Source organism: Rana temporaria, chromosome 1, assembly GCF_905171775.1.
Source record: "Rana temporaria chromosome 1, aRanTem1.1, whole genome shotgun sequence".
In the NCBI taxonomy this organism is placed as follows: domain Eukaryota; kingdom Metazoa; phylum Chordata; class Amphibia; order Anura; family Ranidae; genus Rana; species Rana temporaria.
In genome coordinates this window covers 24,296,632-24,310,780 of record NC_053489.1, presented here as the reverse complement: position 1 = coordinate 24,310,780, position 14,149 = coordinate 24,296,632, and the positions used below count along the sequence as shown (strand labels likewise).

Genomic DNA, 14,149 nt, shown 5'->3' with positions numbered 1-14,149 from the left:
AGATCGCACCTGCCGGGCACGCATGCGGGAGTCGGGGGCCTGCGCGAGAGCCGACGTATAGCTACGGGCTCTCGCGCAGGGGAGCCGACCTGCCGCTGTAAAATGACGGCGGCTGGTCGGCAAGTAGTTAAAGACGCCTCTAAAGTTTCTCGGAGAGATGGCAAACTGGTGAAAATAAGAGGTTCTAATGGGTAGAGGTACAAGCACTCACTTTTGCCCCCTAGTGGTAACCAAAATGGGATCACTGATTCAGGGACAGAGGGTAGAGGAGTGTTTGTACCTGGTGTCTGTTGCTATCTCATACAACAATGATCCTTTGATCCCCCTTATCACATCTCGTGCATCCCCCCCCCAGAGCCGTCCTTCACTGAGAACAAGGCCACAGGGGAGCCTGACAATGCCGAGTGATATGAAGCTTTATATTCATAATAGATGAGCCGTCATGAAAGGGAATGTGTCTGTTTGATTCTTGCTTTATGTTGCAGACAACGGCTCGCTTTTGTTGCTTTCTCCCCCCCCCCCATGTGCGGCTCACCCTCCCCAATGGGGACAGCATGAAAAGTACAAACCACAAACGCACACGGCACACAAAAGCATGAACGTCACCCTTAAAGAGACCCAGGCCTAGATTCACGTACGGCCGCTCTACGTTGCGCGGGCGTAGCGTATCGTATTTACGCTACGCTGCCGCAACTTAGAGAGGCAAGTGCTGTATTCACCAAGCACTTGCGTCCTAAGTTACGGCGGCGTAGCGTAAATGGGCCGGCGTAAGCGCGCGTAATTCAAAGTAGGCTGGTATGGGGCGTGTTGTATTTAAATGAGGCTTGACCCCATGTAGATGCATGGCCGAACGAACGGCGCATTCGCGGTATCACGTCGTATTTACGCCCAAAGATACGTCGGCTCAATGCCTGTGACGTGAACGTAACTTATGCACAGCCCTATTCGCGTACGACTTACGCAAACGACGTAAAAAGATACGCTTGTTCCCGACGTCCATACTTTGCATGGGCTGCGCCACCTAGAGACATGCTTTATCTTTACGCCGGCGTATGTCTTGCGTAAACGGCGTAACTAATTGCGACGGGCGTACGTACGTTCCTGAATCGGCGTATGTTTCTCATTTACATATTCAACGCGGAAATCAAGGAAGCGCCACCTAGCGGCCAGCGTAATTATTGCAACCCAAGATACGACGGCGTAGGAGGCTTGCGCCGCTCGTATCTTGGCCAAATCTATGCGTAACTGATTCTATGAATGAGTCGCATAGATACGCCAGTGGCCATTCGGACTTACGACGGCGTATCTGGAGATACGCCATCGTAAATCTTTGTGAATCTGGGCCCCTGTCACCAGACCATTCATTAAAAAACTAAAAGTCTTTCTATACAATAAGCTGGTGGAGGAGCTGGGACAGCAAAGTCTAATTGGACTATCCGAGAAGAAGTGAGGGCTGTGACGTGCCAGGAAGGAGGGGGATGTGCTAGGGAACCGACTCACAAGGCAAATTTCCTAGGAGGTTTAAACGTACATTGCAAGTTGAGCTTTTTTTAGAAGAAGGGGCATTTAATTTTCCCAAGGGGCCACGTGAGAAACTGGCACTATTGTAGAGGGCCAATCCAATATTCATATATTCCCTCCACTGTTCTACTTGCCTACGCCATATGACGTCCTTTCCGCATCAACGCAGAAGTAAAGGCCGGCTAGTGGGGGCATAGTTTCTACTACCTACTGGTGGCGTGTGGGGAGCGGGACCTGGCAACGCCTGCCTATGTGCCCTCATCCACTTCATATCCTTGTTGCCCACCTCTTACGATCCTCCCCAGTCACTTTGAAGGGTCGTCAGGGCCGCCATCAGGAATTATGGGGCCCCTTACACAGCTTCAGGCATGGGCCCCCTGGAGCAGAGAACCGGGGGGGGGGGGGGGTGCTGCCGCCTGAAATTGAGAAGCGGGGGGGGTGGGCCTTTACAAAAAAATAAGGAATAAAGGAAAATATATATAAAAAAGGGGGGGTAGCAATCCTGGGCCTTGGGGACCTCTGGACCCTTTAATAAAAAGAAATAAATGTATATATATATATATATATATATATATATTTTTTTTTTAAAGGGGGGTTGCCATCTGGTTACCTCTGGGCCCTATATATATACAAATTATTATTATTTTTTATAAAAAGAAATTACAAAAAAGGGGGGTTGCCATCTGGGACCTCTGGGCCCTTTAATAAAAAAACAAAAGAAACCTCTGGGCCCTTTAAAAAAAAAAAAAAAAAAAAATATATATAATATAGAAGAGGAGTTTCCATCCAGGGCCCTGGGGACCTCTGGGCCCTTTAATAAAAATATATATATATATATATATATATATATATGTGTGTATATATATATATATATATATATATATATATATATATATAAAAACTAAAAAGAATAAAAAAGAAATAAAATAATATAAACAAAACTATTATTTTTTTTTTATAAAAATAAGGGGGGTTGCCATCCGGGGCTCTGTGGGCCTCCGGGCCCTTGGAGACCTCCGGACCCCTATAAAAAAAAAAAACATATTTTTTTTTTAAAGGGGGGTTGCCATCTGGGCCCCTGGGGACCTCCGGACCCCTATAAAAAAAAAAAACATTTTTTTTTAAAGGGGGGTTGCCATCCGGGCCCCTGGGGACCTCCGGGCCCCTTACAGGTGTACTGCCCGTACCCCCTGATGGCGGCCCTGAGGGTTGTGCTGCCTCTCTTACCCATCCAATGGCAATTAAGGGCAGAAGTGCGACTGCCGCCATCTTGGCGACTGGTGGACCAATAAATGCAGAAGCACAGTTGCCGCCATCTTGTTTGACTGGCCAGCTTGGGATCTAGAGACTGACCTCATGGGGGTTAAACAGGGACAGCCAAAAGGCCGGATGTGGCATGGGGGCTGTGCCTTGTCCTTCTGACATCAGTCTTGTTGGTTGGCCACTGTGATCATCTCTTCTGCCCTAGTGGTTCAGCCGCACATGCCCCATCTTATTCTGCTAGAAAACAGACAGCAGGGACCTTGAAGTCTTTCAGCCCTTGCATGACCATTGCCCCCCGTGAACCCCCCCAAGCGCCCTTCCCCCTCTTCTAACTGCAGCTGCGGGACTGGTACACTACGCTGGATGGATCTTAGAGCTCTGGCTCGACCGTTCCTCAACCAATCTGTCTTCCTGTTCAATAATGAAACATTCACCATCTGTTCTGTACAGACTTCCAAGGGAGTTGGCCTGAAATGTTTATCAACACTTCTGCACATTGACGAGTAACTAAAGACAACATAAAAAGAAATGCATTTGGTGTTTACGTTGAATCACGGCTCTACTTCCTCTTACAGGGAATGGCGCAGTGGTTTTTATATATGTTTACATGTTTTTATTTTGACCGGTACCAAAAATATGGTTACAAAGGGGTAGATTCAGAGAGCAATTGCGTCTGCGTAACCATAGTTACGCAGCGCAATTGCTTACTTGCGCCGGCGTATCGAATGCTCCTGATTCAGGAACCTCGATACGCCGACTGCAGCCTAAGATATGCCTGGCATAAGGCTCTTATGCCCGCATATCTTAGGCTGCATTCTTACGCAGGCCGCTAGGTGGCGTTCCCGTAGTGGTCAGCGTAGAGTATGCAAATTGCATACTAACGCCGATTCACAACCGTACGCGCGCCCTGCGTACGCAGTTTACGTCGTTTGCGTACGTCGGTTTTTGCTTAAGGCTGCCCCTGCTATTAGCAGGGGCAGCCAATGCTACGTATACCCGTCGTTCCCGCGTCGCGTTTTTGCGTAAGTGAATCGTGAATGGCGCTGGACGCCATTCACGTTCACTTTGAAGAAAACGACGTCATTTACCGCAATGCACGTCGGGAAAGTTTCCCGACGGAGCATGCGCACTACGTTCGGCGAGGGAACGCGCCTAATTTAAATGATCCACGCCCCCTATGGGATCATTTAAATTGCGCGCTCTTACGCTGGGGCAATTTTCAGGAGCGCCCACGCAATTTACGGAGCTACTGCTCCGTGAATCAAGCGTAGCGCAGGTAATTTACGGAGGCGCAGCGGCAAAACGGTGCGCTGCGCCTCCGTAAGAACTGCGCAAATGTACCTGAATCTGGCCCAAAGTAAAGTACGGTATGTTGTTTTTTTTCTTTTTTTACATATGCAGCCACTAGATGGTGCTCTTGGCTCTGTGCCACTCTTTCCAGGCTCTTCTTAGCTCCACTGTTGGGAGGGGGAGCCAGTTGCTTACATATTTCAATAGCTCAAGCTGATTTTACATAACCCCCTTTTTTTTTTTTTTTTTTTTTAGAAGGCTGAGTGTAATGTTTCAGAATATCTGCAAGTAATTGCTGGCCCCCTGCTGTAACATTGTAATTTTACAGAGCCTGATGTTTGCCCAGTGTGGTACTCCCTCAAAAATTGGATCTTGCATTGGTCTCGGCAGCAACACCCCACATTATACATGGAGTATTACCTACTGGCAAGTCCATTTTTTTTAGGGTCGCCTGTGACATACTGGCGAGTTGTGCCGGTTCAGTAGCCATGCAGTTTACAACGGGGGGGTCTGCTTAGTACCGGGACAGGGTCGTCCGGCACCCAGGCCAAGGAGCCAGAACTGTGCCACCTCCACTGTTAATACATGATGTAGAATGGGTGTACCACGCTGCAGCCATTTTTGGTCCCCTTTCACTAGATATTCCTGTACACAAGCTGTGGTTTCTGGTTGGATGTAAACAAGGCAGTGTGTGCTACTCTTGGTAGTCCAAATGAAGCACTTTCATATTTCCATCACTGGGGGAGGGCAGGTATAAGCAAATCAGCTCGGTAGGAGGAAGCAAGGCAGTGGAGGCTGGTGCTCAAAATTTGGGGGGGGCGCAAACTGGAAAAATGCTGAAAAAAAAACACCAATTGCAACCTCACTGTGCCAACCAATTGCAGCCACAATTTGATGGGCCACTGTGCCCATCAATGGCAGCCACTGTGCCCATCAATGGCGGCCACTGTGCCCATCAATGGCGGCCACTGTGCCCATCAATGGCGGCCACTGTGCCCATCAATGGCGGCCACTGTGCCCATCAATGGCGGCCACTGTGCCCATCACTGTGACTTTATTGGCAGCACAGTGGTGCAGTGAGTAGCACTTTCGCCTAGCAGCAAAAGGTTCACTGGTTCGAATCCCGACCACGACACCATCTGCCTGGAGTTTGCATGTTCTCCCTGTGTCTGCGTGGGTTTCCTCCGGGTACTCCGGTTTCCTGCCACACTCCAAAGACATGCTGGTAGGTAAATTGGATCTCATCCAAATTGGCCCAGTATATATATACATATGTGTGTATGACTGTGTGTCCCTAGCGTGTCATGATCCTACGGGGTAAAAATGACCGCACCAGCCAAGCAGATACTGGCTGGAAAAAGCGCCCAGAGGCGATTCAGTTCGCATGCGTTGCGCTATACAAGTCATTCATTCATTCATCAATGGCGGCCACTGTGCCCATCAATGGCGTCCGCTGTGACTCCTGCCCGCTGTCTGGCCGGCACTTGGTGGTTGGTCAGTGGTTCAGCGAGCTGTGTCCTCCATGTCTCTCTTCTTCCTGCTAGGCATCCGATAGCAGCGCCTGTCCTTTCAGCCAATCAGGTGATGGGTATCGGGCCCGCGCTACCTGATTGACAGGGAGGCGGTTCAGTGATGAAAAGCAAATATTAATTTGCTTTTCTAACACTCCTGGGTGGCCTCTGAGCGCATTGCTCTGCTCTCCGTGTCCACCTTTTTTTTAAGTCTATTAGAGCCGATGTAATTCAGGTGCCGGGCATCCTAAAAGGGGCCGGATGCCTGAATAGGGGTGGCTGCTGTGGCCATGGATAGATTCATGCAATGCATAAATCTATTCATTCTACATAGAGGGGGTGACTGGAGAGAGGGGGTGGCACCTGTGCGCCCCTAATAGATGGGCCGTCCCTGAGGCAAGGATACGTCACAAAGGAAGTACAGTGAGCTTAGATGGTGTCTCCATCTTGGGGGACACTGGCAGAAGCAAGAATGGGTTATTTCAATAAAAAAAGGATTTTATAAGTAGGTTGCGATATTTGTGACTTGAGCGTCTTTTTTCAGGAATAGAATTCTTCTGTCGCAGTACTGCGCTGGCACATTGCTGCAAGTCAAAACTCAGATTTGTAAATATTCAGCATAGCAAAGTGTGAAACTGCCGCGACGTAGGCCCGGGGACATCTGTACGTCTCCCAAGAAGAGCCCTCTGCCGCTCTTGGTTCGGTATTTGGGTTATGTAAATGTTTGCTGAAGTTTGTTACTTTTTCTGAAAGTGGAAAAATGTTTCTAGTAGAAATGGCCAAAAAAAAGGAAATGTATTATTAATGCACAGGGAGTCTTTTCAAAGGGGACCTGTACTTGCATGTTAGGGTAGTATATGGGAAAACGGAGCGGGCAGTGGGCAGTTGTCGCTTATCGTGAAACACAAAACTGCTGCAAAGAAATCTCAGTCATCAATTTGCTGGGTAAATAGAAGAGGAGAGGTGGCTGTGGTTCAGTTTGCTGCCCCTCTCAAAGTGCTGCCTGGGTTCAATGAACCTACTGGGACCCATAGTAGGGCTGGCCCTGGGCAATGGTCCTATAGGTTTGCAGGCTCAGGTTACTCAACTAAATCTCAAGGTGTCTTTAGCAACCTCTAGAGCAGAGTTCTCAAAACTGCAGCCCGGAGGTCGGATTTGGCCCTTTCCTTGCCTCTACCTTGCCCTTGGGTCATTATCCCACCAACCGATACCAATGATGGAGCACCATTTCCCCTGCTGACACCATCAATGGAACTCTATTCTTCCAATTGATATAAACCATGGGGCATTATTACTCCCAATAAAACCAATGATCGGGCGCTGATGCTGGGGCATTTTCTACTCCCACTGACCACAGTCCAGCCCCCCTAAAAGCTGAAGGACTGCAAACTGGCCCTTTGCTTAGAAAGTTTAGAGACCCCTGCTCTAGAGGAAACCAAGGTGGAGTTGAAAATGAGCATTGTCGATTTTCTCTCCCGTGCTGCTTACATGTGCCTAGGCCAGTTTTTCCCAACCATTTCAATACAGAGGAACCCTTGAAACAACTTTCCAGTCTCGGGGAACCCCTGCTAAAAATTACTATATCTACAACTCGTGACACGATCGATGACGCCGCCACAGGGAAGAACGGGGAAGGTGTGCTTACATACAGCTCTCCCTGTTCTTCAGCTCCGGAGACCGATCGTGGGACTCCAGCGGCGATCGGGTCCGCGAGTCCTGCGGCCGTGGTCACGGAGCTTCGGACCGGGTCGCGGGAGCGCGCGCGACCCCACGGCTAGGCTTAAAGAGCCACGTACATGTATGGCGGGGATGGACGCAGGGTGTGGCTTTTTTTTTTTTAAGCACTGATTAGAGCCAGAGGCTCTCAGGCCTCGTACACACGACCGAACATGTCTGCTGAAACTGGTCCGCGGACATGTTCGGTCGTCTGTACGGCGACCGGACAGGTTTCCAGCGGACAAATGTTTCTTAGCATGCTAAGAAACATGTCCGCTGGAAGCCTGTCCGTCGGACATGTTCGGTCGTCTGTATGACTCACCGGACATGTCCGCTCCGCCGAAAGCCCTCGCATGCGTCGAAGTGATTCGACGCATGCGTGGAAGCATTGACCTTCCAGAGTCGCGCACGTCGCCGCGTCATCATCGCGGCGACGGCGCGGCCACGTCAACGCGTTCGCTGTCCGCGGGAAATTTGGTCTGATGGTGTGTACAGCCATCAGACCAAAATCCGCCAGCGGACATGTCCGATGAAAACGGTCCGCTGACCTGTCCCGACGGACATGTCCCGTCGTGTGTACGAGGCCTAATAGGCTTCAAAATAGGGTAGGCTTGCGGCATAGAGCATTGCGTCTGGAGCCCACCCAGGTGTGTTACAACAACCAATAAATATTCGCAGTTGCAACACTGATCCTCCTCCCGGGCCAATCGGGAATCGGGTCTGATACCCGTCAGCCGATTGGCTGAAAGGACAGGTAATCCTATTGGACGCCTAGGAGAAGAAGGGAGGAGCCACACAAGAGCCCACTGCAGCTGGAGCCTGCATCCCACCGAAGCCTGCCCCTGGAGCGTGCTACCTGCCGGAGCCCCTAGCCCGTCTGCCTGGGTAGGTGAGGGGGGGGGGGGGCCGTCACTGCTTTTTATTTAATAAAAACATTGAACAAGAATAAATAAAAGGATAGAACAGAATAGGTAATAATAGAATAGAAAAAATAGAATGGACAACAGAGGCCAAAATGGATACAAGACCACGATTACACCATCACAACGAACACCTCCAAAAATAAAAGTATAAGCGCCCTACCCTTGATGGGAGAAAATGTAATTCCTGCTACTGTACCTCCCACCTCCCCCTCCACGATCCTCTTCCTTTTCTATCTTCATGATGTTTCCCGAGCAAATAAAGCTCTCCTCTCTTGGGTTAGATTGTTGTAAATCTCTTAAGTTAAAGACCCATAGTCTGCTAAACCGACCTTCAACCTCAAGTCAAAATGTTATATGTTTCCACGTATGTAATAATAAAAAAAGAAAAGAATACTGATGATGTTTTTAGCTGCTGTCTCGTGAAGAGACTACTCTCCTGTTACACAACGACTTAGGATTGTCTTTGTTTAGAACAGGGATGGTTTAGAAGATGTTTGTACTGTTCAATATGTATGAGATGCTCACCAAGATGTAAAATTAATAAAACTTGTTTTGTAAAAAAAAATGAAAAAATAGAACAGAATAAAAAAAATAGAATAAAACACAGAATAGAAAATAAAAGAATAAAACAGAATGCAAAAGAATAGAAAAAGGAATATAATAAAATAGAATGAATATTGCCTTCTTCTAAAATTCTAATTAAGAATTAAATCGTATTTTAAATCGTTTTTTAAAATAACGAATATTTGAAACATATTCGGAAAAAGAACCATTCTAGCATAATGTGACAAAACAAAATGATTAATTTAATGACCAAATCCAAAACTAAACATGTTTTTCTGTCGCGCACGTCTCCTATCTTTACTTTCCCATTCAATTTAATGAATGTTTAGTCTGCATTGTGTTGTGCTGATAACTTGGCATATCGAGTCTCATTATTATTGATTGTTTTGCAGAACAATTTTCCTGCCAGTAGCCCCGACAGGCTCCAGGATCTGAAGTCCACTGTGGATTTATTGACCAGCATCACGTTCTTCCGAATGAAGGTAAGACATGTGCCGTATTTAGAGAGCTGTTACCATTGGTGACACGTTATATGAAGGTCTGTTACCATTGGGTACACGTTATATGAAGGTCTGTTACCATTGGGTACACGTTATATGAAGGTCTGTTACCATTGGGTACACGTTATATGAAGATCTGTTACCATTGGGTACACGTTATATGAAGGTCTGTTACCATTGGGTACACGTTATATGAAGGTCTGTTACCATTGGGTACACGTTATATGAAGGTCTGTTACCATTGGGTACACGTTATATGAAGGTCTGTTACCATTGGGTGCACGTTATATGAAGGTCTGTTACCATTGGGTACACGTTATATGAAGGTCTGTTACCATTGGGTGCACGTTATATGAAGGTCTGTTACCATTGGGTGCACGTTATATGAAGGTCTGTTACCATTGGGTACACGTTATATGAAGGTCTTTTACCATTGGGTACACGTTATATGAAGGTCTGTTACCATTGGGTACACGTTATATGAAGGTCTGTTACCATTGGGTACACGTTATATGAAGGTCTTTTACCATTGGGTACACGTTATATGAAGGTCTGTTACCATTGGGTACACGTTATATGAAGGTCTGTTACCATTGGGTACACGTTATATGATGTTACCATTGGGTACACGTTATATGAAGGTCTGTTACCATTGGGTACACGTTATATGAAGGTCTGTTACCATTGGGTACACGTTATATGATGTTACCATTGGGTACACGTTATATGAAGGTCTGTTACCATTGGGTACACGTTATATGATGTTACCATTGGGTACACGTTATATGAAGGTCTGTTACCATTGGGTACACGTTATATGAAGGTCTGTTACCATTGAGTACACGTTATATGAAGATCTGTTACCATTGGGTATACGTGTTATGAAGGTCTGTTACCATTGGGTACACGTTATATGAAGGTCTGTTACCATTGGGTACACGTTATATGATGTTACCATTGGGTACACGTTATATGAAGGTCTGTTACCATTGGGTACACGTTATATGATGTTACCATTGGGTACACGTTATATGAAGGTCTGTTACCATTGGGTACACGTTATATGATGTTACCATTGGGTACACGTTATATGAAGGTCTGTTACCATTGGGTACACGTTATATGATGTTACCATTGGGTACACGTTATATGAAGGTCTGTTACCATTGGGTACACGTTATATGATGTTACCATTGGGTACACGTTATATGAAGATCTGTTACCATTGGGTACACGTTATATGAAGGTCTGTTACCATTGGGTACACGTTATATGAAGGTCTGTTACCATTGGGTACACCTTATATGAAGATCTGTTACCATTGGGTACACGTAGTGTGTTATATGAAGATCTGCAGCTGTAGAGTTTTCCCTGTGTGTCTTTTTCCGCATGCATGGTCAAGATCCAGACACACAGGTCCCAGAAGACAGCAGGGACCAGTGGGATCGCGCATGCGCAGTAGGGAACCAGGAAGTGAAACCGCAAGGCTTCACTTCCTTATTCCCTTACTGAAGATGGCGGCAGCAGCATCGGAGAGCCGAGGGACAGATCGGCTTTGGGTGCCGACATTGCGGGCGCCCTGGACAGGTAAGTGTCCTTATATTAAAAGTCAGCAGCTGCAGTATTTGTAGCTGCTGACTTTAAAAAAAAAAAAAATTTGGTGGAACTCCGCTTTAAGTACAGAATTAGATATGTGATTTTTCTTTGGTATCAGCCTCTTGCAGTCCCTGTACAGCAGAGCTTAGACTGGGTGATAGGAAAACGGCATCAGGCGCCAGGCTATCGTGCTCATGTGTAAACTGATAGGAGGAGAGAGCAGAGTGACAAAGAAAGCAGCTCATCAGTCTGCTACTTCTCCTTTCATTGTCCAGTCACAGGCTGGTGGGGGCTGGGGGCGGGTTTACATCTGGAAGTGTTACTGAAATGCAGCAGAGAAAAAAACGCACCTGTGCTGCGTGGCAGAGCTGTGTGGGTGGGCAGCAATACAAATCCTTTGATATGTATTTTAGTGGCGTGCCCGGAGTTCAGCTTTATGGCCGCCGGCCGCGTTTCGTCCCATTAGAGGAGTCGGCTCGGTTCTTGTGAAGTGAGACGATTGCAGCTGTCAGCTCCGGGTTGAGAGCACAGCGTGAGACGCACAGGAGCTGCTCATTCCCTTTTGTGTGACGCCGCCGAATGTGTCAGCCGTGTGCCGGAGAGAGAGACGGCACCCGGGACCTTCAAAGAGGGCGCCTTTGTTTTCTGGGATGGAGGGCGCCTCTGGAGCAATGAAGATAACGGATTAGTGAAGATTATTGAATCACAAGTCGGATTCATCTTAGGCTGCCATTGAGGTCTGATCAGTGTGCAGGCAATCACAGGGTTAATAGTACCTTTACTAGCTGAGCAGCTCCCGGTGTAGCCCACCCTGTAGTACAGAAAAGGAGATTTGTCAAGACTAACACACATGCCGCTTTCTGGGATTTTAACCACTTCAGCCCCGGAAGATTTGGCTGCTCAATGACCTGTCCATTTTTTGCGATTCGACACTGCGTCATTTTAACTGACAATTACGCGGTCGTGCGACGCTGTACCCAAACTAAATTGGCGTCCTTTTTTCCCCACAAATAGAGCTTTCTTTTGGTGGTATTTGATCACCTCTGAGGTTTTTATTTTTTTGCGCTATAAACAAAAAAAGAGCGCTAATTTAGAAAAAAGCTATATTTTTTACTTTTTGCTATAATATCCCCAAAAATATATATATAAAAAAAAAATTTCCTCAGTTTAGGCCGATACGTATTTTTCTACATATTTTTGGTAAAAAAAAATCTCTCTAAGTGTTTATCGATTGGTTTGCACTGAAGTTATAGCGTCTACAAAATAGGGAAAAGATTTATGGCATTTTTATTATTATTATTTTTTTACTAGTAATGGCGGCGATCTGCGATTTTTATCGGGACTGCGACATTAGCACGGACACATCGGACACTTTTGACACATTTTTGGGACCATTGACAATTATACAGCGATCGGTGCTATAAAAATGCACTGATTAGTGTGTAAATGTCACTAGCAGGGAAGGGGTTAACACTAGGGGGCGATTAAATGTGTTCCCTAGGCGTGTGTTCTAACTTTAGGGGGGGGTGGGACTGACTAGAGGAGATGACAGATCGTTGTTCCTAGCTTGTAGGAACTCACGATCTGCCTCTCCTCTTAGAACAGGGATTTGTGTGTTTACACACACACATTCTGATAATGATGACCCCTGACACAATTCTCAGGGCGAAACCCATTTCTGCCGTTTGACCCAAATCATAATAGTGAAACATGCAGACCACAATGAAAAAATCTACATCTTCACCTTCCAGCGTTCAACTTCAAGAGAGAGCTGGAGCCTGTGTGGCTCCTTTTAACAACAACATGACATCATACACGTGAACACATTTCATTGGCTTGGTCCATATATAGTCCCTTATTACACGCCCCTGTGACGTCTGTTTTTGGCATCGTGGCACATGTTTCAAAGTCTTTTGGGGGCCATCTTCTTCACTCGATGGGATGGGCTGGAAGGAGGGAGTTTAGGAGTGCGTACAAGGGAGGGATAACAGCTGTTTAGGAGGGGTTTGAAGACATCTGTTTTTCACTCTTAAAGAGGAGTTCCACCCTAAAAAGTGACCTCCGCTTAACCCACTCCTCGCCCCCTTACATGCAATTTTTTTGGGGGGGGAGTGGGGGCTTCAGGAGAAGGTGACTTCCTGTCCCACTTCCTTCTTCCGCTGAGGGGCTGCAAAGGCGATACGTCATATCGCCTTTTGGCAGCCCCTCCCTGTAGGCGATCGCCTAGGACACGTGACAGGTCCCAGGCGATCGCCTGTCCAATCAAACAGTGCAGCGACGGGCCGCGCGCGCATGCGCAGTAGGTGCCCGGCCGTGAAGCCGAAAGCTGTCACGGCCGGGTGCCCACAGTGACAATGAAGACGCCGGCCGGAGAGGGGGGGCGAGGAGTGGAGCCCCGGCCGGCGCGTCGCTGGAACGTGGAGCAGGTAAGTGTCTGTTTATTAAAAGCCAGCAGCTACACTTTTTGTAGCTGCTGACTTTTAATAAACTTAAAAAATGGGTGGAAAACCCCTTTAAATCCTGGCCAAGATTTTAACCCTATAATGTCTTTTTAAGGAAACTAGCAGCATTGTAACATATTTTCACACATACATATGTAACATTTGAGTAGCTCAGGAGGAAAGTAAACATAACACAAAAATATTCATTTTATTTACCTCCACCACAATTCCTGTTATGGCTTTCATGACTGCGATCGCGCGTGGCCAGCGGTGATTGCGACCGTTGGCCTAGCGCATCGCCCCCCCCCCCGTAGTGCAGTGGGCGCATGCGCCTGCTATCCCGCTTAAAGGAGCTGACGTACAACTATCACGGTTCACGGGATCGCGTCGACCTGCCGCAGTATGACGGCTGGTCGGCAAGTGGTTGAAAAGTCTTGTGTACCCCAACCTCCTATCACAGATATTACCACCCTGAGCTATACGTCACATCAGGGCTCGAAAAATCCCGGGCCCTGAGCTGGCGCCATCTGGTGGTGAGCCGTTGCTATTACAAGTTATTACCACCAGATGTGTAAGCTGGCGCCATCTGGTGGTGGCCGTTGGTATTACAAGTTAAGCATTACAAGTTAAACAGCAATTCTAATGTAAATTTTCACTATTTTTCAATGCCATCTTCTTCCCTCTAATTAGAACCCCCAAACATTATATATATATTTTATCCTAACACCCTAGAGAATAAAATGGCGATCGTTGCATTACTTTCTGTCACGCCGTATTTGCGCAGCGGTCTTACAAGCGCACTTTTTTGGGAAAAAATTACACTT

At 47.1% G+C, this 14,149-nt stretch overlaps 1 protein-coding gene across 4 annotated transcripts in view; it reads left to right on the top strand.

Moving 5' to 3' along the window:
- Window positions 1–14,149, top strand: part of UNC13B (unc-13 homolog B) — a 580,491-nt gene that overhangs the window by 472,187 nt on the left and 94,155 nt on the right. For all 4 annotated transcript variants that reach the window (XM_040336017.1, XM_040336018.1, XM_040336016.1 and 1 more), the window contains one exon: window positions 9,181–9,270. In XM_040336017.1, the coding sequence (XP_040191951.1) occupies window positions 9,181–9,270 (90 nt within the window). The remainder of the gene's footprint in view (window positions 1–9,180; window positions 9,271–14,149) is intronic.